Source organism: Pholis gunnellus (genome assembly GCF_910591455.1).
Source record: "Pholis gunnellus genome assembly, chromosome: 17".
NCBI classification, from domain to species: Eukaryota; Metazoa; Chordata; class Actinopteri; order Perciformes; family Pholidae; genus Pholis; species Pholis gunnellus.
In genome coordinates, this window is record NC_136544.1 from 11,118,720 (window position 1) to 11,143,209 (window position 24,490).

Genomic DNA, 24,490 nt, shown 5'->3' on the forward strand with positions numbered 1-24,490 from the left:
GTGAAAATGGTGGGCAAAAGCTTCCGGTTTTTCTCTTTTGAATGACAAACACGAGTACCGCTAACTGCAGTAATGGACAGTTATCTCCTCTCCAGGAGGTGCAGGATGTATGTGCTAGTTGGCCATTGTCTGTTTGTCTGTTTTTGGCAAAGACACAGGCGACGTGAGGCGACGCAACAGTCCTCCTTTGTTGCAGATAGTTCTTTGATGTTGGTTTGGTGTGTCTAGGCCTTATGGACAAATAGCATGGCAAAGTTCTAGACAGGCCGGATGGGTTCAACAAGCACACACACATTTCAGAGAGCTGCCTAGCAGAGGGCAGTGGTGAAACCTATTAGTGACCCATGCTCACAAAATGGATTATGATGCATAATCTCCATTTTTTTTCACTGTCCCAACTGTCAAGACGAAGCCTGCATTGGCTGCATACTGATGGATATTTGACTTGTGAGTGAAATAGCATAACACCAGAGGACTTTTTAAACTTTTTAAAAGCTGTAACGTTCAATTTCCCTCTGTATCAAATATCATGATTTTGTCCTCATTTTGGAGTCACCAGTCAGGCTGAGTTAGCTGCGTTGCAAATGTGCTCTGATGCACTTCAACAAGCGCAGTCAGAATTAGGACACATTCTGTATAAGTCGGTCCCATGAGGAGATACTGAACTGAAATGTAAAAATGTAACAGATTTGTTGATGTGAAGCCGCGTCTGTGCATGTGTGTGTGAACAGATGATTACTCTGTATGCCTCCTCGCAGTGAATTGATTGAGACTGAACAATAGTCACAGCGGCGTTAACATAAGTTTGAGTTACAAAGTAGAATTATTCAAAATACTACAAAGCAATATGTTATATTTCATTTTTAAAGCTGAGCTATATTTTTTTGTTGAAGAAACAAGTTGGTCTGTAAAGTATACATGAGGTAGGATTCATCCTCTGCAATTCCAGACTTCATGTTGGGGAATACTTTAAAGGAGCAGTGTTTGAGACTTAGGGGCATCTAGTGGTGAAGTTACAGATAGCAAGCAACAACATGACCCTTTGCCCCCCCCCCCTTTCTAAGCTTCACGGAGAACTATGGTAGCTGAGAGCGGCCAATTCAATTAGGTTTCACTTTCGTTTACATGTTCATGTATTGGTAAAATATCGTCTGTTTACTCTGGAATGTTTTATTGCAGTAGCAGTAATGAGCGTAGTTGCCGCCAACTCTCCACCTCCACCTGGTTTAGTCACAGCAGTCACTCTTTGCTTGTTGAGTCATCGTGTGTTTGTGTCTCAGCTTTCTGTGTAGTTATAAGGAGCCCAGCCTGACAAGAGAAAGCAGTGGATATGCTCGATATTATATTATAAGTGGTATTAAATTACAAGAAAACTTTAAAAAGTACTCATGAAAAGCCCCAGTAACGTCAGAGCTAATTAATACTCTGATCTTTAATAATGCAAGGCATGTTTAATACAGTTTCGTTAGCCATGGCTTTTTCATGTCATAGTAATGTCACCCCTTAATTAAATTAGCTGTATTCAACATTTTTAACATTAGCAACAACACAATATTGTTTCTGTAAAGATAGAGTAGAGTTATGTCTGCCTAAGCAGAGAATGAAGTAGCTCTCCCTCGGCGTGTGTCGTTTTCCGAGCTTCTCCTTGTTTTGTTGACATCGGCATTTTAGTGCATGTTCGTGCATTTGAGCGTGCCCCACTGGTTAGCTCACGGCCGCCGCTCTGCACTGCTCTCATACGGTGGTTACAGCTGATTAACGTTGTCTCGACCATCAGCGTCATTACGGAAGCGTAGCACGTACCCTCTGGCTCCCCAACAGGTAAACACTGTTAGCTCTGTCAGCACTTTCGATGTAGTTTGCACTGTTAGTGCTGTTAGCACCGTTATCCGTCAGCGGCCGGCTCGCCGCTGTCATGTTGAGAGGCAATTGAAATGCACCTAATCTCAGATCGTGCACCTTTAAGTAAAGTAATTGCCATTGTAATAAATGATCCATCCGCTTATGCAAAGTTATAAATCTGTCAGAGATTTACACTTCCATGTGTTTCTTTTTTATAAAAGTAAAGGGTAAATATGTTCCAACACAAACAAACTGTACCCTTGATTCGTCTTTCACTTTTCCCTTAAAAACTTCCATCCTGATCCCTCTGGTCCTCCCCGCGTTGCCTCGCTTAAGATCAATGTTTTCCAGCCTGAAATAAGGAGATTACCCAGGCACACTCTCCCACCCTGCCCCAGCTTTATAGCTTGCTTGCACCAGATCCGATTCGTCTTCATATTCTTCCCTGTGACTCATGCTCTTATGCATCCCAATTACGTCTCTGTTGTGCTTGAGCAAATCAGGTCATTTTGGCACTGTAGGATCAAGTGTCACCTTTAATCACATTGTCTTTCAGACCATGTAAATAGGTCTACTTACGACTGTCTGTGTATAATAGTTGTCGTCTGCAGGGTCTGATATGTTTTTTATTTCCTTTAAAGTAATTGGTTCGTACCAGTGTTTCAAAGCTTTACCACTCTCTCAAATGTCAGAATTATAAGTCACCTGTCTTATTTGCCAATTTATATTATTCTGTATTATATTCTAAAACATGCATATGAGGCATGAAGAAAGAGCCATTACAAAATAGAATAATTTATTGTAGAGAGCTACCATGAATAGGTCCATAATGTTGCCTTCATGATGTATACAGTGGTGTTCACATTAGGAATTTGACAGATGATAATTTGGAGTGACTGTCTAATTTTATACACTATGGGTCCAACTCCAGCACAGCAACTGTTGTAAAGAACCAGCATAATCAGAAAGACTCATAGAAAACATCTTATCATATCATATGCATACGTTTGTACAGTGAGCATGAAAACACATTTTCAGTCATCATATCAATGCTATGTTACACTGTAACATGTTGAACACACATAATCTCACATGACGATTCTTGTTGATGTATTTCATGTACAATACTTGTGTCCTGTTGCTGTCAATCATTAAATAAAGTTTATTAAATAAACATAGATACACCATCAGGCGGACCTCTTCTCCGGCCTCATGAACAAATACATAATATCATCTTTCTTATTTTGAATGTTTACTCTCTGTGAGATTCATGTTGTCTTATTTTTTGTCGTCCTGTCAATAGAACACATTCTTCAAAAAAAAAAGCGTTGAAAATTAAGAGTTTTCAGTTTGTTCAGTGTTCTTTATGTCGAAGCAACCCGCTTAAAGATAGTTCCTCTTGTTCTTCTTTGACAGCTATTAATAGCATATTGTTATGTGGTTGTGATGGGATAGAATAATTTGAACCAACAAGATTTGTGCTTTTGGTCCTCAGTCATATTGTGTCATAACAAAAACGAAAAAATGGATGCACATTACAAAAAAAATTGTCTTAGCTTGTACATCTACTGACATGAGTACCAGCACACAATCAACACATTCCCCACACTACTATAAAGGTGCCACAATGCTTTAATGTAATCCATTACATTGTCACTAGTGATGTTCTGAAAATGTTTAGCTTGAAGCTGACTGATATAAATATCTGGTAAACAATATGAGACAAGTACATATAGTAAACACATAATGCAGTTCCAACAATGTTTAGGCAGAGTGAGAAGGTCAAATGCCGCCGAGGGCCACAGAGACCACAAGCGCCAAAGTCAGAGTCCATTTCTCACCATCAGTTCGTCCTTTGCCCAAAAATCACATTATTCCATCAGAGTTGTTTTTTCCATTGTCCAGTCTCAGCAAGCCAAGTGGTCCATACTCTATATGGTTCTACGGTGGTTGTTTTTTCATAAAGCTCTCATATTAAACAATAATACAGTGTTTTTAAAACAAGGTTTTCTTTTTTTCAGAACCTCGGGTTCTGTACTTCCTTGTTCATATGGTCGTACCTTCAAATAAATTTACTTAAGCAACGCATAAAAACTTTCAAATGATTGTCTTTTCATAAAGTACATCGACTAACCATTCATACGGGCTACACACAATCATACACACACACTCTTCACAGAGGAGAAAACGCTATTCAAGATGCCTGCAATGCTTAATATTGAGTAACAACTCTGTCAAATAGACTGAAAAGAAACAGAAAAAGAGCAAAATACAAATAAACCCAACAACAACAGAATCAAAGACTCGTCCTCAGGGTCTTGTTGTCATTGGAAGGAGAGCTGTGTCAAACAAAAGAGGAGAAGCCCGCGGTAGGTGCCTGAGCGGCACAGCCCAGGCTGCTGGGGGGGCGGTAGAGGGTGCTGTGCTGGCTGGGGGGTTCAGAGGACAGCAGGGAGGGGGTGGGAGTCCGGCTTCCCTTAGACCTGAAAAGAGTGCCCTGGCCCTGGCACTGGGGCTGCGGGGACGGGGCGCTCTGGGGGAGGAGAGGGGGCAGTGGGGGCACAGGTGGTGGGTGCTGCCGGGACTCCTGCTCCACGAGGGGCTCAGGCTGGGAGTAGCCGTACGCTGGCGGACGAGAGACGCCCTTCTGCTGCCGCCGCCACGAGTTGTAATAGGTGGGGTCGCTGATGTAGTGGTTGACGAAAGAGTGGGTCTTCTGCCGGCTCTGGTCCATCTCGTATTCGCTGTCGCTGCCCTGCGAGTCAATCGGGGAAACGAGTTAGAAGACGTACGATGTGATGTTTACTGCAGAGACAGCGAAATTGCCATGCTATCAAATCAAGGCTAATTCTAATACAGCACAAAACTGGGTCATTACACATCAGGATATTATCTATTGAGAGACAACTGGAAATCTATGAATCCGTGTGCAACTCTACGGGGCAGATAGTCACTTCTATTGAGCATCTTTCACACACAGGAGCTCATACCTCTGCGGAGCACAGAAGTGATAAGTGTACACACAAGTGACCTAGAATTGGACAAAGACAATGTTTAAAGGACTCATTTGCTTTTTTTGCTGTAATAATAAACCTTCAGTCTGGTAAGTGACAATGTTTGTGTGGGTGAATCATGTCGCCCTTCCAGCACACTGAACTGGGCTGAGAAACACAAACAGTTTAGAAAGAAAAAAAGAGCTAATTTCTCTCACAGAAAACATTAGAGGCTTGGCACATTTGTGTGCCTGACAAGTGCCTGCCCATCTACTGCTCTATTGACACACGACAGCTTTAACAGATGTTGAAAGCACCATTTATTTGCCCAAGTGGCAGGTAAACACTGGGAGGCCATGCAGAAGGAAAAGAATAACACCAGTTTGTGTCTCCCACGAGAGCAGTGTTTGTTCAAACCGGGTTGAACAATGTTTTGACTGCATGTATAAGTTAAATTGGCCAGGGAGAAGTGTGGGAAGACACAAACTGTTCACAAACTGCTACAATCAGCTCCTCTGCCTTATCATCCTTCATCACTTCTAACCTCCCTGTCCCCTCACTGGACCTCCCTATTCCAACACACACATACACACTGAGCGGAGCCCCAGCAGCCAAGATTAATACAACATTTCCTGTTTGAGGAAAATTAATTAGTTGTGAAGACATTTCGAGACACGCGAGACCTGAGAATTGGCCCCGTACTTCCTTCCCATGGGAGAAATCAGTATTAAAAGTCAGACCCAGAGATGTCAGCCATGACTAACAGAGGATATTTAATTTCGAAGTTATCCACTTGAGGCAAATGTCTGTTAATGACTGTCATTTTCAGATATTCCGCTTCATAATTAGACAGACATCTAGTTTTTGCGTCTAGAAAAGCAGTAATTATGACAAAAAAAGAGAGGAGGTTATCAAGAAGACAGACAGTGAATGTGACAAAAGTAAAAGTGATGCAGGAAAAGTATTTTTTGAGTTTGGAAAGGTTACGACTCTGCCCTGGAGGACTTTGAGAAATTCAAACAGCTGAATTTTACTTTCTAATTTAAGTTAATTTCCTATTCCAGACCTGGAGTGGACATATAGCTGCAAGCCAGGGTCAGTGCTTACCTGAGAGTCAGATATCTCAGAGGGTTTCTCGGTCAGACTGCTGCTCTCTGCCGGGATCAGGTCATTGTACTTAGTGCTGACATCCTCATCTGAGTAGTGCAGGCTTCCAGGACTGGGTCTTGGTGGAGACCTGGACAGATGGAGAAAATGAGACAGAGAAAGAGTGTCTGTGAGAGATAGAAAGCAAAGCTGAGAGAGAGAGAGAGAGAGAGAGAGAGAGAGAGAGAGAGAGAGAGAGAGAGAGAGAGAGAGAGAGAGAGAGAGCTAATGGTTCTATGAATTTGTTTCATTTGATAATCGTTATTTAGCCTTTTGGGTAACTCAAACTGTTTTCTAAAGCTCTCTCTTCTTTGAGAAAACGTTTGAGTAAACATAAAACACCTCGGCATTCCTGTGACTGACACCATTCTAATGACTAATGGAGGACTGCAAAATAGCTCGAACTAGACTTACTGCCTCAAGGTTCTGAGCCGACACAGAGGCGTAAAAATGAATACGCTTCACATCCCACAGGGGCTTCAGTGGGATCAATATGCACAGATTCAGCGTAGAGTCATTGATCATGAAAATGAAAACGATAGCTTAGTTCAGACAAGCATAGAACGTTTTTTTATGCGTTTCCTGGACTCATGTTGGTCTTATTCTTTTGCCATTTCCTTCTGTGTCAGTTAGGAGCCAGCGAGCTGAGTTCTGCCTGAGTTCAGCTCACAAACGGGATCCCGTCTGAAAACATATGAGCATCTTCATGAAAGGATTCTTTGTGGTGATTAGAACTGAGTGGCTGTACATATTGGGAGTCAGTCAGAGATTTAGACCCCCTGCAGAAAAGCTGTGTAACTAAGCGTGGCCCTGAGTTCTTTTACGAGCATAGGTCAAGTAAAAGACTGCTTGCTTCTTTTATCTCCAGTCATTAAGTCCATAAAGTGAAGCAGAGAGAAACATCTGTGAAGACAATTATTTTCTTCTTCTGCAGTAATGATGCTGTGTTCAAGGTCTGCTGGGATTGAATTGGATGGTCAGAGGGCACAAACTGGACCACTACCCCTCACATCACTGAGCTACATCAGTGGGCTCAGTGGGCTTACGCAGCATTAAGAGAAGAGTTTGCTCGGTTGGTTTTAGAAAAAGACTAGGCATAAACTAGGCATGACATGAAAGTAAATGTTTAAACGATCTGAAATGAAAAACGTTGTATGTGGGGGCAGAAGAGACAGGCATAAAACACTGTGATGTCAAGTGTAATATTAAAGCAAAAAGCAGAGAACCTTGACGGCCTCTCAAATAAAAATTAATATCTTCTGAGATATGTGCGGGAGCTAAATCACTGGGAATGCCAAGAACAGGAAGCTTAGAAGACAGAACATGACAACGGCCATGAAAGGGTTGACACAACAAAGAGACATCTCCTCTGGGTTAAAGGGGATGACGTGAGGGGGCGGACTGTGAAAAAAACAACAACCGTCTACTTAGAATTCAGACATGGTTGAGTCAGACATTAAAAGGATGGGGCCACGTGAGCATAGGGGAGGGGCAATGGATCCTGCTACCGATCACACTCCAAAATGCTGGCAGTGAGCTTTGAATTATTTAGGAGCACTGTATTTTTTCCCATTGCCTTATCCGTCTATTTCATCCCTCTTTCCCTCACCCTTTCAAATATCCCGTAGGGAGCCCTCCCACTCTTCTTCCTCAGTCCACAGATCATTAGCAGAGAGTACAGTACTAGATTGGATCTCTTCAAAAGAGACGGAGCAACTCAAGACCCTTTGATCCCCTTCTCGGCCCCCTTGGTCAAGGAGAAAACAGCACGGATTCCGCTGCCCTAAATGCACCCCTTCTAGCACATTCCACCATAATGTGCAAAAAAACACAACTTAGCTTTTTGTGGCTGGGACAAGAAGCAGACTCTGGACTCCCATCCCCCAACACAACCAAATGACCATCCACCCTATCGCCAATTATTTGTGACCCATGTCCTTACAAAGGACATTCCATTTGCTTGTGCTGCAGAGTTTGTGTAAACTCCCCTTATCTAATGTTTACCGAAACATTACCAAAGAGCTGGCCTGTCAAAGTCCTGCTGACTGGTCGGAAGGACATGTTCTCATACCAACGGCGGTGTACTTTGTGCTGAGACGGCTCTCACAGCACTGCATTCGAGAGAAACTCTGGGCTGGAGACCAAAAGAAAATGGACGGCTCTGACCCATAAGCCCCCTTTGTCTGAAGCGGTGATGGACAGACAAAGAGCAATGCAGAAGCTCATGAATGCTAATTAGCTGGTATTGTGCTGCCCCCTTATATAAATTGTTGCTTCACACAAACACTGAATATCAACGAGGGGAGCGGAAGGAGGCTCAAATCCACAGCTGGGCTCCTCGAGGCTCGGGTTTGCTCTCTCAAGACTGACAGACTATTGTGAGGGAAGCGGGGGAAACACACACACAACTACATTATTAATTCCCGTCTGTGACATAATATCAGAAAGAGAAAAATCGGTGGAATCTGTGCAACAGTCAGCTGAGCACCGTTGTCGATTGTTCGTGACTGACCGTGTGTAGATGCCGTTCTTGCGGCAAAAGGAGTTCTTCACGGAGAGGCGTCTGTTGTTGAGCTCCAGGGCTGGGAAGCGTCCCTCATCAAGGCGCACCATCTCCCCGTGGGTCAGAGGCAGAGCTGTGCAGTTGGAGTGGTTGCCTGGACAGGGGTATGAGGACGACACTGTGTGGGTTGTGGAAGGAAATGAGTGATTTGTGATCTTCAGTCAAATCTAGACCCAATTTCAGTGGTAAGGATTAGTCGAACACAGCACAATAACATTCAAGTACAAGGCTTGGACTTGCATGTAGTTCCTTTTTTTAACAGGAAAACAGAAACAGTCATACACAGAACTTTAATTGATCACACCCTCAATTTACATGTACAACACACGTAAAACATGTTTATGACATCAGTCAGGCCAACTGTCCAGTCGAAAACAAACATACAGATCAGCTTCATGGCTGAGAAAATTGGGGAGGGGACGAAAGGGGCTACTCTCTGTGGGCCCGGACAAACACAGTCCTTGTCTGAACTGGTCTCACCAAGCCCTGTTTACTGACCCTGGTAACCCTGGCACCTTGCTAAATGCAGACTACGCTAAAAAGTCAATTACAACAGGCTTTCGGGAAGGCTCGAGCTGACCCTTCACTTTCCCCCCCCAAATGGCTCTCCTTCCAGTCTCGCCACTCTGCCCATCTCCGGTACTGCTGGGTGACTAGACCACTTCTAAAAGATTAGCCCCAGACGCCCTCGCTGTGATAACTTGCCAACAATAAAGTGAAGTATTAAGTCCACTAACATTGATTAACTTATGTTTTTGGGTTTCAACTCTGATTAAGAGTTTCTAGGAGCCAAAATGTCACCTAGGATAATTCACAATCATGAAAATTGGCTTCTTGATACAGTGGTGGGAGAGCCGCTTCTGCTGTAGTTATATAATTACTCTCTGTCTGACTAATGACCAAAGCATTAAACCACTGCCAAGCCATTTATCCCAGTATTGATCCTCGCTGCAGTTAAACATGAACAACAATGTTTATCCACCTGCCTATGTCAGCTGTTTCACCGGTAGCCTTTACTTTCATCTTTCCCCTGTCAGCCAAACAATGTAAAGAAGAGCAGGGTAATTTGTCTAATTGTGTGAGCCTTCACAATCCCATTTTCTAAAATAGACTTTGGATGTGCAATCGTTAAAATGCAATTCTCAGCAGAGCTGTCCAAAAGGAAGACAAATTCCAGTCAATAGCTTAAGTTGCAGAATTAGGAAGAGAAACTGAGACATTAGCAGCGAGTTTAGCAGACAGACGCGTTTCCTACCTGAATCTGTTTTCTTGGTGTATTTTTTACTCTGGCCTCGGATGATGAGGATAAAAACGAGGAGGAGGATGAAGATGAGGCCCACCAGGGCGATCACCACCAGGAACCACCACTCCTCATAGAACGGAGACACTTTCTGGGCTGAAGACGACAAATAATAGACATTATTAAACAAAAACAAAAACTAAAATATTGCTTTGTCAACACATTATGGCATTATTTTTCAGATTAAAGTACCTGATATAGAGGGGGAGGGGGCGCTGGGAGATCCATAGCCATAGTCGTTGACTGCAATTACTCGAAAGTCATAGGTGACCCCTTCTCGCAGCATCTCCAGGTTCAGTGTGTAGGATGTCACTTCTTTCGGAATATCTTTGATAAGGATATCCCACAATCCTTCGTCTACAGGCAAGATGAGAAAATATATGAATAGGAAATACTAGTTGAGGTACAGGAAGCCAAAAAACTGTTGATGTATGTGGCTAACCGGAGGGTCTGGCCTCGATGACGTATCGCGTGATGGGTGCACGGCCTTGATCACCGCTGGTCCAATGCAATGTGAGGGCCGTGCCATACCGAGAAATAAAGGGTTCTCCAGGAGGGCCCGGGGCTCCTTGGGAGGACAAAAATGGCAGATAGTTATAAAAATGGACTCTTTGCTTCTAAAAGATGTTATTATTGGCATGAATATCAGAACAAAAGCAGTAATGCATCGCAGGTTTAGAGACTCCCACCTTCTCCAGGCCCAGTAGTAATGTTGGCCTCTACCTCGGGGCCATATGTGAGGGTTTTGGCCCGAATGCGATAGTTATAGGTGACGCCATCAGACAGGTCTTTGATCTTCATCCACAGGGGAGCGCTGCCCTTCACATCTACTGTCACAATCTTACTGACACCTGGAGTGCGAGGAGAGGAGTCAGTACAGGAAACACTAAGACTCTAGATGCTGCTTTCTACAAGCGACAAATAGCAAAGCTTTTTGCAAATGAACAGACACACAGTCACACAGACGAGTTACAAGACGACACCGACAGAGATCAGAGACATGCATATCTTTGCATATATAACAGAAAAGGTCTATTATCCAGCAGCCCTCTAGATATCCAGATAGAGACACCGGGATCTTTTTGTAATACACCAATTGATATTCCCTGTCTTAACTGCTCTGTTCGGCTTTGCTCTGGGTCCATTAGCGGATAGCCGAGGGACCACAGCCGCCTCATCTCAGCATTCCACCTCTGCTCCCAATTACTTGACAATCTGGTCCAGGCACCCACATTTAGCCAGCTATTACCCATGTTTCTCACGGCGAGAGAGGAAGCTGTGCAAAGTCTCACCAGAGCATTCCAACATATTTTATCAGCTATGCCATATATGTTACTGCGGGGCCTACACTCACCTGGAACAGATTAGAGCGTGAGCTTAAGCAGCATGAGTTAAAAAAGAATATGGTAACTAGGCAAGAGGTTGTAAATCACAGTCTGAGAAAGCCAGCTGAGGAATGTCAAGGCACAGCGGAGTTATTAGGCTCTCCAGGCACAGTTTCTCACCATCGACTGGAGTGCAGGGCTCATAAACCAGGCGGTAGCCCTCAATGATGCCGTTGGCCTGCTTGGGCTCTCCCCAGGACACGTTGACCGAAGTGGTGGTCAATTCACTGAAGTGGATGAAGCTGGGAGCACTGGGTGCTGTTGGTGGGAGAATAAAAAAGATAGAAAGGAAGTGATGAAAGTTGGATCTCTTTACAGTGCGCAGGCTAACACATTAAATACAGCAGCTGCCTGGATATGCCACTTTGGAGTGCATATTAATGCAAACATTTGTAAATTCTCAGTGTTAAATTCTGTTAATGCAAAATGTGGACATTATTTAGTTAGAATGCTTTACAGCAAAGCAATGTGAAGTTAAGCAATCTTTAAATAATTCATTCTTGACGTTCCTCTTCAGTAGAACATGTGAGTTTTCATAGATTGCAATTTAGCACATTTTCAGCAGCAGTTACTTTTTGCTCCAAACTCTCAAGATTCTTTTGTAAGTTACACTAGCAACAAAAGTAGATCTAGGCCAATATGACAGGGAACTCCAAAGGCAGCACTACTAGTCTGCAGCAGGCAATCTGATATATTCAGAAAAGAGAGAAAAAAAAGTCCTCTATGCTAGATGACCGCAAACAGAAATACTAGGAGAGTAAAAATGAGAGAGGTTTCATTGTTCATTGTTCTTTACCATGCATGAATAATACAATGTTCTGTGCTTGTAAAAACAGGTACAATGGTGTACGGCTCAGATCAATACTCAAACGAAAAAAAGAAATTCAAGTGAGTCAAGCTAACTGGAAGTCAACAGTAGAGTGCAAAATCATTCTGTGACCTTGAACGAGAGCTGTGAGAATTTTGCCTGCTGACCCAACCCAGCTAACCTGGCTAAGTGTCAGGATTTCGCCACAATTCTGCATAAAATTCACAAAAGCTTGTGCTGGCTCACTTCCCAGTACCCTGTGGTGCAGAGAGCCAAAATTCCTGCCTGTGTCTTTTAAGTTCTCAGCACTTTGTACCCCTCGCCAATGTCACAGCCTTGAAGGGGGCGGAAAAGACACAAGAAATTCATACTGTAAACCACTTTTGTGCTGAAACCGCAGAGGAGGGACTCTCGCTAGCGAGTAAACACAGACATCTTTGTGTAGTTGCAGCCAAAAAAACTAATCTACATGTGTCCCCCGCACTCTGTATTCATTGCTCCTCCGCCACCCTCGTGGCTTGTCCTGGATTAAGGGGCCAAGAACACTCAGATCACTTTCTACTTTATCTCACGGGACCAAACTAAACTCTTTAGTGAAAGTGAAAATGTTCTATTTCTTGGTGACTAGGAGGAGTGAGTCTTACATTATTTGTCTTAAAGCCGCCATACTGCAGTTCCAGTTTGCAGTGACAGTGACTCAAGACCAAAATACTCTTTTGTAGGCACCTTTTGTGACTGAAGAGAAGGACAACTTTGAGATACTACTCCACACAAGCACTTTGAGCACCATAGAATATTGAGAATGAGTATGATTGTGCAGATGACAACGTGAGACAAATGGAGCAAAGGCAGAGGACTATTACAAAAGACAGAACTGTGAAATGCTACATGGTGTTGGCAGAATATCTATGCAGCAAGATAAATGCCCTGCTCTTTTGAACGATCACTTTAATCTCCTCAAACACATCTGGATTTAGCGCCACTCACCTGCTTGCTGAGTGCGCCCTCTGGTGGGCAGGGAGCGGGGCCCATCCCCGGCAGCATTAAAGGCTGCCACACTAATCATGTAGGTGGTGTAGCCTGTCAGGTTTTTAAGCTTCACCCCGAGCTCCGGCAGGAACAGCGTACGCAGGCGCTCCGTCTCATTCTGGAGCTGAAACTCCCAGAAATAGATCTGCACACAGAATAAAAGAGTTCCGAATTTTGCAATGAAAATATAGAAATAAGAAGGACATGATGTACGTTCCACCATTTTCCATGTGTAAAACAGAAAAAAGAGACAAATTTTTGATACCTTGTAACCCTGTATGTCCCCATTCTGAGCCTCCAGAGGAGGAGGGTCCCAAGTGACATCCAGCTGTGTGGCTGTTGAGGACTGGACCACCACATTTTGGGGAGGGGATGTCGGGACTAGAATGGAGCAGAGTGTAATCACTTTTTAAATACGTTCCATAGGACTGACTTAACATCCAAGAAGTGAAGTTGAAAGGTAAGTAGCACACATGCTACACAGTGAGAGAAGAAACTCACCCGCCTCTCCAACAAACACTTCCTGTGGCGCACTGCTGGGACCCTCCCCCACAGCGTTATACACACTGAGACGGATCTCGTAGCGTTTGTGTTTACTCAAATCTGCAAGGAGAGAACCCATAGCAGCAGCATTATAATCGAACAGTTCAGATAAAAGAGCAAAAAAGAAGATACTCCAGAGAGACACACAGTCATAGGGATGCCTGTTGGCAAGCCAACATCACAAATTGAACAAGAAGACGAAGGGATGGAATTGTAAAGGAGAAGTGATGAAAAGATGGTGTTGTTGAGGGGACACGGGTAGGATTTGTCAGCGATTAATAAGAAAGAAACCACACAATGACAAGACAGCTCAGAGAGAATTAAGTCATATACACATCTTAAGAATCAGCAGCGGCCCCAAAGCAGATATGGCTGAGTGGGAGGAAGGTGTAAAGCGCAGATGCTGTAAATTATTATACAAATGGCATACTTGCATGTAACAGATGACATGCGAACAGATGGAGAGTGACGGAAGAGAGTCATGAGGGGGATATAAGACTTACTATCCAGTTCATATTGGGTGAGCGAGGATTCACTCAAGTTCCTGATGCTGTAAGGAGCTGGAGTTTGGATAGAGGATGGGCAGGGTTGGGAAAACAAGGGTAGATCACAGGGTTGGGAAAGAGTTTGCATTATTAGCTGACTTACATGGATGTAAAAGACTCCGGGTAGCACCACTTTCTGCATGTAACCAGACGTAGTGGATGGGTAAGCAGTGAAAAAAAGCAAACTCACCAGTGAGATCAGCCCAGTTGGCAGAGGGACTGTTAACTGTGCGGACAGTGAAGCTGCGTAGCCGGTCGTAGTGTAACTCCCGGTACCTGACCCTGAACCCCAAAAGGACTCCATTGATGTGATCCTCAGAGGGAGGCTACAAAGAGAATAGGTTTGCTTAATGCCCAATACTTAACGAACAAATTCATCCTGACATTCACAAAGTGCCATTGAATTCAACAGCGTACCTGCCAACGGACCAGTACAGATGTGGTGGTGTGAGGTGTAACAGACAGAATTGTTGGGGCTTTGTCTGGGGCTAGAGGAAAAAAAAAATGTTGGCGTTAGCAAACCAACACAGCTGAACAGAGTGATATATATATAATTCAAACAGTCTGCTGGAGAACAGCTTGAGAGTAAACACGCGCAGTGTTGACGCAAAGCATCCGCTGTGGAAATCCAAAATCCAAACATTGATGTTAAGGCATGTTCAGTCAATTACAAAAGCAGTTCTTGTACAACTGAACAGAAAACCAACGGATAATGACTGAGAGTGCTGCCTGGCGCCATGTTTGGTCGCACGATCTTACCGTCCTGCAGCGTAGTGATGGCCTCGCTCTCCTGGCTGTATTCACTGTCTCCAATGTCATTAGTGGCTTTTACACGGAACTGGTATGAAGTGAAAGGCTTTAACCTTCAAAGAGACAAAAACGACGTACGTCACGTACATTATAGTCTGCCCCGACTCAATTCCTATTTTCGGACCGAAAACTGCTTGAAAGTGGACATTTACCTGTCCACTATGTAGGATTGTGTCTCGTGCCTGACGGATGCGGAGTGGACGGTCCAGTTGCTGTCCGGCAGCTCTCTGTACTGGACCGTGTAGTAACGAACAGGGGACAGGCCGTCGCTGCCTGGTTCCCATGACAACAGCACTCTGCGAGCCTGAACTTCCTCTTGAGGCACTACGGGGCGGCTCGTGGGTTGGGGTCGGGCTGAAGGGGCGCGCGCACACACACACACACACACACACACACACACACACACACACACACACACACACACACACACACACACACACACACACACACACACAGTCACTCTCAAACTTCATTATTAGAGGTGAATAATTGAAATGGCTGCGGTATTTTACCTCTCTTTTCTGTGGTCACCACCAAAGCCTCAGCGGCCTCACCCCAACCCTTCCGTGTCTGAGCTGTGAGGCGGTAAACATAAACCATTTCTGGTTTCAGCCCCGACGCCGTGTACTGTCGCGCGCTGGGGCTGAGCACGTCTACGGTGGCGGCGTTGCTGCTGGAAGAGTTCCTTCTGTACGTGATCTGATAGGCTAAAAAGGAAAACCTCATATCAATGTGAAGTCACAAGAGAACAATTTGGCTGCAGCACAAAATCAAACAATATTGAAGTTTCTTTTTTTAGGGCCAGCACAGAAGCAAAACACTTTCTCTCATGATGATATCTAAGGTCACGGATGAAAGTCTGTAAATTGCAAACTCACCAAGGATGATGCCATTGGGCTGTGCAGGAGGTTGCCAGATGAGCCTGACTGAGGTGGTTCTGACTTCTGGGAAGAGGATGCCGACTGGAGGGCCTGGTACTATCATACATACAATTTACAAAATGACAAATCAGGCCAGAAAAAAACAGACTTTCTACAGCTTGTTTATCTACACAAGGTGTAATAAGGCAGAACATTCAATCATTTGTTGAAAAAAACCCGTGAAATTATCTCAGCAGTTCTTTTTTTTTTAACTTGTTCAGAGAATTAAACAATTTCCAAGATAACAACAAGACGACATAGGTGGGTAAGGTGGATATCTTTACCATCATCCAGGGTCCTCTCTAAAATGGACGGCGAGCTGCTCCTTCCGTCTCCTATACGTGTGAAGGCGAGGACCTGGATCTCATACAGGACGTACTTGCCCAGACCACTCAGCTGGACACTGTGGGTGGTGTTGCCCTCCACTGCCCAGAAGTTGGGAGCTGTGTCTGAGTCCTTCTCCTTATACACAACCTGAAATACACAAGGAATGTTACATAGTTCGATGACTTTTCAGGTGATGAGGAATTAGGTATGCTTTTGTTCTAATCTTGCAACTAATTGATGATCTTAGTACATCTTATTCTCAAATAGAGATCATGGGGAGACTGCTGACCTTGTACCCTAGGATGAGTCCATTGCGGTCGGTCTCGGGGACTTCCCCCCATCGCACCAGGATGCTGCTGGAGGTGGTGGCGAAAGCCGACACGTTGGTGGGACCACTGGAGGGTACTACAGTAAGAAATAACGGATGGAGCTCAGCACACTTCACCTGCATGTATGCGTTTGGCATGTGTGTGCACATATTTCCTTCCTCACCAGACTCCCTGGTCCTGCCGTGGACTGGCTGGCTCCAAGGCCCAGAGCCGATGCCATTGATGGCCTGAACTCTGACCACATATTCCGTCCACTCCTCCAGGTCCTCGATAGTGAACTCCCTCTCCAGTCGGTCCATGATGACATGGGAGAGAACGCCCCCTTTAGACCCGGCTTTAGAGTATTGGACCCGGTAGCCGACGAGATCTGGATTCCCATTGTACTCCCACTCTGGAAGCGGCTGAGAAGATTTGTTTTTGTTTATATTCCCCCAGTTCAAGCAAAATCAATATGACATCATAAGTGAGTGCATAATGAAGCAATAACAGTAGAGGCTGTACTTCACAGTGACTTTACAACAGCTAAGAGGCATTGATATGGGAAGAGAAGCTAAGCCCTCTCAGCACTTAATACTAAGTGGTTTTAATAAAATGTGGCAATGCTCCATTGTCCAAAAACTAATTGCACATTTATCGGTTGAATCAATAATAATATAATCCTGACATATAACAGGCAATTTAGTTCTTGAAAGGCATAGGTACAGGTTTGAGTGATTCATTAATAATGAAATAACTGTTGTGCTTAAGTGTGTTTTCTGGGTGTTTGCAAACACTCTTATGGTCACTCAGCCACTAGACCAGCCTGTTTTTAGTATGTACTATATCATGATGATTGAGCATGATAAGTGAATGTACCTTCCTAAATACGATGCTAGTATTATTGAAATATATGTAGCCTCGACAAAGTTTTACTTTAGTTTCACACATCATCTTGAAACACGTAGCAACCATTGAGCTTTGTCAAACATTTGAGGAGTCATATCACACAGCTGACACCACTATGTTGTTAAATCCAGATGACATGCACTCTTTATAATCCCGCAGGAGCTGCAGCAGTATCTCGCCTCTGTCTCTCACTGCCTGGCAGAGCTCAGGAACTGGCACAGTGATGATAATGGACAGATGTAGCAAACAATAAACTGGCCAAGTGCTGACGCAGGAAGCAGCAATAATCAAGGACGGAGTGCGTGCAGAGTACAAGAACACATTTATAGAAGAAGGAAGAAGCAACGTTTAATGAACAAAAAAACCAAAGAAGTACACAATGAACTGTGCCAACGTTCTAAATTAAAGTTTTGTGACAAGAGAGATGCTTGTGAGTCAGTTGAGTTGAAGCCAACTGTCATAGAGAAAGTCATAATTTAATGTAAAACTTTTTAATACATGAAAAAAAAGATTTTTGTCATTTGGATGGGCAAAGTGAAATTGCCTAAATCTGATTTGACAAAGCTTATCTTATCAATGTTGCATCCCATTAGTACCCCAAGGTCTTTTTGCCAATTCAGTCCTAACAAGATTTCCCACCAACGAGAAAAAAATAAAAATAACTTACCACCCAGCGAAGCCACAGGCTGGTCTCACTGGCTGTGCGCAGTGTGACATTGGCGGGGGAGATGTCTGGAGGGGCCTGCAGGGTTTCAATCTTTCTGGAGGGCTGACTGGGAGGACTGGTGCCAACAATGTTTACCTGACGCATTCTGAACCTGGGGCAAAAATAAACCAGCTGATGGTGGATAAATCATCTAAAAATGGGTGTTTAGTCAAGATATGCTGGTAATATGAGACAGGATTACATGAGATTATTTCACATTCGATTGGATAGAATTGTAATGATACCCAAAAGGAAACTAGGTGATTGTAGTACTTATGAGTAGAGAAATAAAGAAAATTACACTATTCTGGATGACAGTAAATGTATTCATCATGATTCAGGATAACCAGTGACAAATGTATTATTTTAGCCGATTTTTCACTTTGTAACATTTTCATAATTTTTAGACGGGTGTGAAAGACTTTGCCTTTATTTCATATACAGCACCTGTTTACGTTCATGTGTTAGTAGTGTGTGCTTACCTGTAGAAGGTATAGGGGTTCAAGTCCAGGACCTCCAGTGATCTAGCATCAGGTTCATTAGCCAGCTGATGAACCACCAACCACTCTTCGTTTTCTCCTATTATGCCAATCTGAAATGCACAGAGAGAATGGGGTGATATCAGCAGCAGAACAAATACAAAAAATCAACTGGTATTGTAAAACCTGTGCACCGATAGTAAGACATCAAGATATCATTAAGATCAAACAACTTGTAAAATGAAAAACCCAGACTGCAGTCATTATGTTAAAAGAGACATGAAGCATCTTACCTGGGCTTCAACGTGCCAACGGGAAATGGATGTCTTGCCATCATAACCAGGTTTAAACTGCAGGGTGACAGAGCGAGGGCCGATGTTGGAGATGGCTAAATTGGTTGGAGGACCGGGCAACTCTGTCGAAGGGAATGGAGGAAAGACAGAATAAAATACATTTCACATCTCTCTGCTTTTAGAGATAGCTGTGTAGAAATCTGTTGAGTCATAGTACGTGGTTGTAGCCCTTTCAGTGGAGACTTGAAGTACTTATAAATTCTACTTAAAGCTAGGGTTGGTAATTTTGAGAAACTAGCAAGAGTACCCTAGATTTAAAAAAATTACCCAACTGAAAAACTCAGGCCAGTGGTGCTAACTCTTTTCCATTGAAAGTAGCTAGCAGCACTAGCTCCAAAATGTGCTAAATCTAGCGAAAAAGTTTCCAAGTTGGCTACTACAGACTGTATAAAATATAAACGTCGTCTCCGTGACGTCGCCCATAGGTTTCTTAAGAGCTGGTATGAAGCTCAAAGTGAGCTTCGGCAAGTCACCAGGAAGAGCACCAGGATTTGAAGCAAATTTTGCACAGTGGCCAATCAGTGGAATTACACATTTTGGGTTTGTCAAGTGATGCCATGGGGCCCAAAAATACTTTTTCCCTTAGACTTACATTGGGAAACGGACAGCCGTTAATCAGCAGATAAACTTATTTTTAGGTAAATTAACTTCCCAGTACGAACACTTGAAAAGCGCTCATTTAAATCATTACATCCTAAAAGTTAAAATGCACTAACAGCCAAATCCAAAATCATTTTCCTTCCTCCGTTCATGTGCATGAGCCAGAGAACGATGCTGGACTGAGGTCTAGAAGGCTGAGTCAAAGGAAATGCTGGTGTGCTTGCTCTTTGGACCCAATGGATGCGGAAGCGAAATCTTTCATTTTTCACAAGTCACTGAGCAACTTTCATAGAAATGAATGGGGCACCGCCTAAAAACACTGTATCCAATTCTCTTTATACATCCATTGGCTCCGGCTTGGCAGTGACGACACTGGCTAATCCAAAATAGGCAAAGATGTGGATCGTTTGTCGAGCTGAAGCTGGCCCAAGTGATTAGCAACCTGAGATGGCACCCAAAGTGGCCACGGGTGAGTTCACCCCCCGTACAGTTGTAATGAACGGGGATATTATCTGCAGAGACCAAAATAGTTTTTAGCGCCTGGCTTTAAACCCGTTTATTTGTGCCGTAAAGTTGGGCATTTTAACATGGGGGTCTAAAGGGATTGACTCGCTTTTGATGCCAGCAGGAACTGCAGTTTTTGGCACTTCCGCGTTGGCTTCATTTTTCAGCCCCGGAGTTTGACACTTTTCTTCTTTTCTTTTGTCAGAGCATTTGTTTATTTTATTGGTAATGGAAATTTCAACAACAAATAAAACAAAAACAAATATTTCGAAGATTACCAACCATAGCTTGTAAGTCAAATAGTTGAACACTCACCTGGTGGTACACCAGAAGAAATAGTGGAGGCAGAGAGCTGACCCTGGCCCTTGGCCGTCATGGCTGCTACCTGGATGGTGTAAGTGGTGAGGGCAGTGAGCCCTGTCACCTTGTACTCCTGAGTAAGGTTGGGCAAATAATGGGTGACTCGAGTATTGGTCCTGTTGAACTCCTCCCAGGAGATGCGATAGCCTGGAGGAAGAGGCAAATCACAAATATTAGTGTTCACAGTAACCTCTGAATGGTGCCTCAGAGACAGAAGCAGAGACATGTGAACGTTACATAATTATCCTTAATGGTTACCTGTGAGAACACCGTTTTTCTCTTGTGGCTCCTTCCAGCTGACTTTTAGTGAGGTGTCCAAGATATCGGTGAAGCTCAGGTGTCCCACAGCACCAGGGGCTGTAAAAAACAATAAAACAGGCAGTAAACGGACTGAACAACAGCCTGACATGTAATGACTGCAAATACTATATGCTATCTTGAATGGGAAAACTTACTGTCCTCATGGGTGCGTAACCGCTGAGGCGGGCTGCGTGGGCCATCTCCAGGGGTAGTGAAGCACAACACAGATGAGTAGTATTCTGCGTACTTTTTCAGGCCAGAGATGTAACCGACATGAACACTGTCCTGGAAGTTGGGACGCACCGTCATCACAGTGACCTCGTTTGCACGAGTGAGTTCCCACGCCAACAGCTGGAAATGATGTGATAAGGGACTGGGTGTTAACGTGCACCTTTAGGCGTACTGAGATTATTAAGGTGAAAAGTCTAATCAAAACTGTTCTCATCTGGTAAATTCATGAATCATTGGGACGATTTGGCTTTCAGACTACGCGATGAGATTTTGCCTTCAGAGTCCTCCTCTAGCTCCGACCACTAGAGTGCACCAGCCGCCAGAAAGGGGCCGCTCACCTTATATCCCTGGTTGATTCCATTGATAAACTGAGGGCTCGGGGCACTCCAGGTAAAACGCACCGTGGTGGAGTTGACAGCCTCGGCTTGTACATTTCCTGGTGGCACAGTGGGCACTGATCCAGAGGAGGGAGAAAAAGCAGAGAGACAGAGAGGGGGGAGAGATGAGTTGAAAAAAAAAAACCAGCGTAAAAATGTACAAGAGGCACTTTCAGATGAGCCTCGTTTAGAGCGTGAGAATCAGGCTGAAGCTTTTTTTTTTCTTCTTTTTTTGGGGCTCATTTGGGGAGGAAAGAACATGCCAATCACACCGGGTGTGAGAGCGGTTGCCTCAGGCGGCTTCCAGGTGAACCCTGCAGCACTTTGTTTGAAATGAGCATGCGATTCTGATGTAACACCAAAAACACAGTTGGGGAGTCACACATTAATGAAGCTGATTGGCCAGTATCGGTCCTCATATCCCCACGCTATCCTCAATTCCCTTTGAACGTATTTAAATGCACACCGTGATGTGCTCTTGAGCCTTTATTGGAGTGAGGGACGGAAACATCCCACTAATGAGAGCTGAGCTCAACAACATGTGTGCCTTGTTCACTGTCGTTATTCACTGACAGTTACTTGGATGATGAAATTATTATTTATTTTTAGCAGGGAGAGAGACATGTAAATAACATTAAAAAAACAGGTTTCAAAGTTTTGCTAATTAAAAAATGTTTCTTTTCAAATGCAGTACATTTGTGTATTTGCAGGTGAATCAGACCGGCTCATTAATTTGTTGATTGATCGGGCATCACTTAAATTATGCAGAAGTTTCCCAGATTTTAAGAATAATGCTTGCCAGGTAGATTCCATAATTTCTGAAGCATCTGAAGTATGTTTTAATCATCCAGCAAAAAGAAACTGACATAAATAGAAGTTGTTTTTTACACCCTCAAACAAACACACATAGCTGCCAAGCTTTCATAGTATAAATTCACTTGAGAAAACAAAAGATACTTTTAAACAGCAGAATTAATATGAATTTAAAGATTAAAGAGAGAGAATAGACCAGAGAAAGCAAAACAAAACAATGGCCGTAAAAGAGACAAAAATAGTTTGGACAGAGAGAATAAGTCTGGGGTTGAGACCCGCTGCGTTCAGGTAAGTATGATAAAGACTTTATGCTACTGCTTACATGTCAACTTTTCTCGTCTCTGTGAGGTTTGTTTAGACATGCCCATGACAAAAAGCTATCCAAATAAATCAACTTAAATTTGAATCCAGTGTAACAGACGGATATACAACATCACAAACATTTGTAAAACCTAATGAAATCAAAATATCTGCTGTTTCACCGTCTCTAATAAATGCATCTAGGGAGTGGAACAGAATATAGGAAATGGAAATACTCCCAATTTTCTTATGAGTGCTCTTGAGAATATATAGTGAGTGTGGTGTAGAGGATCTCTGTCCATGGAGTGGATTTAACATGACAGGGATTTAGAGATATGTGATTGTGTTAAGCCTTTCAAAGCTTTATATACAAGTTAAAGGAATTGAAAAAATCAAACTAGAAGCCAGCGCCGCATATCTAAACCAAGAGCGATATCCTCTATCTAGTGTTGGTTAAAGTCTATGGCAGCAGCTACAATTTTGTAATCTATGCATTGACTTTTTAGGAAAGCCGGTAAAGAGAGCATTATTCCAATTTTCTTGAAATTAAAACATGGATTAACCTTTCAACACACTGATGCATTAGCTATAGCCTACTTTGGCTATATTTCTAGACAACAAAGTCTAAGAGTCGGAGCAAAAAATAATGGTTGGTTCAAGTTTACAGTGGCAAATGTGACTGAATCCTCATCCTCTGAAGATTTTGATTAGACAGGGGAGGCAAGAAACATAAGGTGCAGGAATCACTGGGCGTAACAGAAATATGTAACCGTGTGACACCGAGGAAAGTTCACAATGTGTGTTCTAATTATATTGCTCAGCATGTAGGATGAGAAAAGAAGTCAACCGAAGAAGCTTCCTTTGGCAACATCGAAAGGTGTGTCGGCATGTCTGACGCACATCGTCACCTGGTAATCTATGTGCAGAATCAATTAAATGTGTGCTCGGAGAGCGATATGAACATTTTTCTTTTTTTAAAACCATCCCAAAATAGTTGATTTTGGGATGGTTTTACATCTAAACAGATGTAAGTGATCTAAACCAAAGCTTGGCTTGAATTTTAGGAAATGCTCTGATGAAGCTATCGGCTCATGTCTTCACACAATTTGTTCAACAATACTGCAGCACTTAGTGAGAATTTAACAACATAAAACAGACCAAAAAAAAAACAGTGCTGAGAGGCAAATAGCACTTACATGGCCATGTCTTTTGCATTCCTTTAAAAGCCTCGCTGCTGCAGTCTGTGTACTAAGTGCTGACTGCTGATTGAGACAGGAGTAAGGAAAACTGCTGAAGTCTTCTTATCAACGTGTGTGAATCACCTTTTCAAGGTTCGCAAAGGATCTTTTTTAAAAGCCCGCAGTGCAGAAAACATGGCTGTTACTGCTCTTAATTTGATTGTTCAAAACAGATAATTAGAAAAAACAATCAGTCACAAGTTTTAGGCTGCAGGCTTAACACTAGCCAGGGGACTAACATGATGAGGGTTGTTTGTAGAACTAAATAAAGCCTCTGGTGCAGACTTGGCTGCTTGGATGACTTGGGCATATACAGCATACTGTATGACACAAAGCCTGTGTGTTTCCCTCACCCCCTTGCAGTGTCCATTCAGTGACTTTATGGCTGTAGGTCCCCCGGCCCGCTCCATTATAGGCTGCCACCTCGATCTCATAGTTGGTCCAGATGATGAGGTCCTCCAGGAGTAGACTGGTCTGGTCTGAGTTGGTGATGTTTTTCATCTGACAATCCACTGGAAGCCCTGACAGACAGTACCTGGCAGCAGAGGGAGTAATCGACAGACAGGGGGAGGAGGGAGAGACAGACATACAGACAAGCCATAAATATATCAGCACACAGGTTCTCGGAAGAGATAGTGTTAATGGGGTAGAAGACATGCAGAACAGAGTTGAAATTGTTACAAAAAGTGAGGCGACAACAGATGAATGGTGGGGAAGGTATTTAATTGGCACCAATTATTCCATCGCAGCGGTGAGCGAAAATGAAGCGAAATGGAGAGGAAGAAAAGGAGCTGACATAACAGT

The 24,490-nt window shown here is 43.5% G+C and overlaps 1 protein-coding gene across 1 annotated transcript in view; it reads right to left on the bottom strand.

The window, feature by feature from the left end:
- Window positions 1-4,186: 4,186 nt before the first annotated feature.
- Window positions 4,187-24,490, bottom strand: part of sdk2a (sidekick cell adhesion molecule 2a) — a gene marked incomplete at both ends in the record, with an annotated part of 76,889 nt that continues 56,585 nt past the window's right edge. The window contains 29 exons of the mRNA XM_079176977.1: window positions 4,187-4,597; window positions 5,943-6,072; window positions 8,494-8,638; window positions 9,800-9,940; window positions 10,037-10,201; window positions 10,287-10,412; window positions 10,534-10,695; window positions 11,350-11,487; window positions 13,025-13,211; window positions 13,332-13,447; window positions 13,568-13,669; window positions 14,113-14,169; window positions 14,345-14,480; window positions 14,572-14,642; window positions 14,914-15,017; window positions 15,117-15,318; window positions 15,477-15,671; window positions 15,843-15,941; window positions 16,169-16,358; window positions 16,501-16,616; window positions 16,704-16,941; window positions 18,093-18,243; window positions 18,614-18,723; window positions 18,904-19,025; window positions 20,383-20,574; window positions 20,686-20,784; window positions 20,883-21,078; window positions 21,297-21,412; window positions 24,040-24,221. Coding sequence (XP_079033103.1) covers window positions 4,187-4,597; window positions 5,943-6,072; window positions 8,494-8,638; window positions 9,800-9,940; window positions 10,037-10,201; window positions 10,287-10,412; window positions 10,534-10,695; window positions 11,350-11,487; window positions 13,025-13,211; window positions 13,332-13,447; window positions 13,568-13,669; window positions 14,113-14,169; window positions 14,345-14,480; window positions 14,572-14,642; window positions 14,914-15,017; window positions 15,117-15,318; window positions 15,477-15,671; window positions 15,843-15,941; window positions 16,169-16,358; window positions 16,501-16,616; window positions 16,704-16,941; window positions 18,093-18,243; window positions 18,614-18,723; window positions 18,904-19,025; window positions 20,383-20,574; window positions 20,686-20,784; window positions 20,883-21,078; window positions 21,297-21,412; window positions 24,040-24,221 — 4,399 coding nt within the window. The remainder of the gene's footprint in view (window positions 4,598-5,942; window positions 6,073-8,493; window positions 8,639-9,799; window positions 9,941-10,036; window positions 10,202-10,286; window positions 10,413-10,533; window positions 10,696-11,349; window positions 11,488-13,024; window positions 13,212-13,331; window positions 13,448-13,567; window positions 13,670-14,112; window positions 14,170-14,344; window positions 14,481-14,571; window positions 14,643-14,913; window positions 15,018-15,116; window positions 15,319-15,476; window positions 15,672-15,842; window positions 15,942-16,168; window positions 16,359-16,500; window positions 16,617-16,703; window positions 16,942-18,092; window positions 18,244-18,613; window positions 18,724-18,903; window positions 19,026-20,382; window positions 20,575-20,685; window positions 20,785-20,882; window positions 21,079-21,296; window positions 21,413-24,039; window positions 24,222-24,490) is intronic.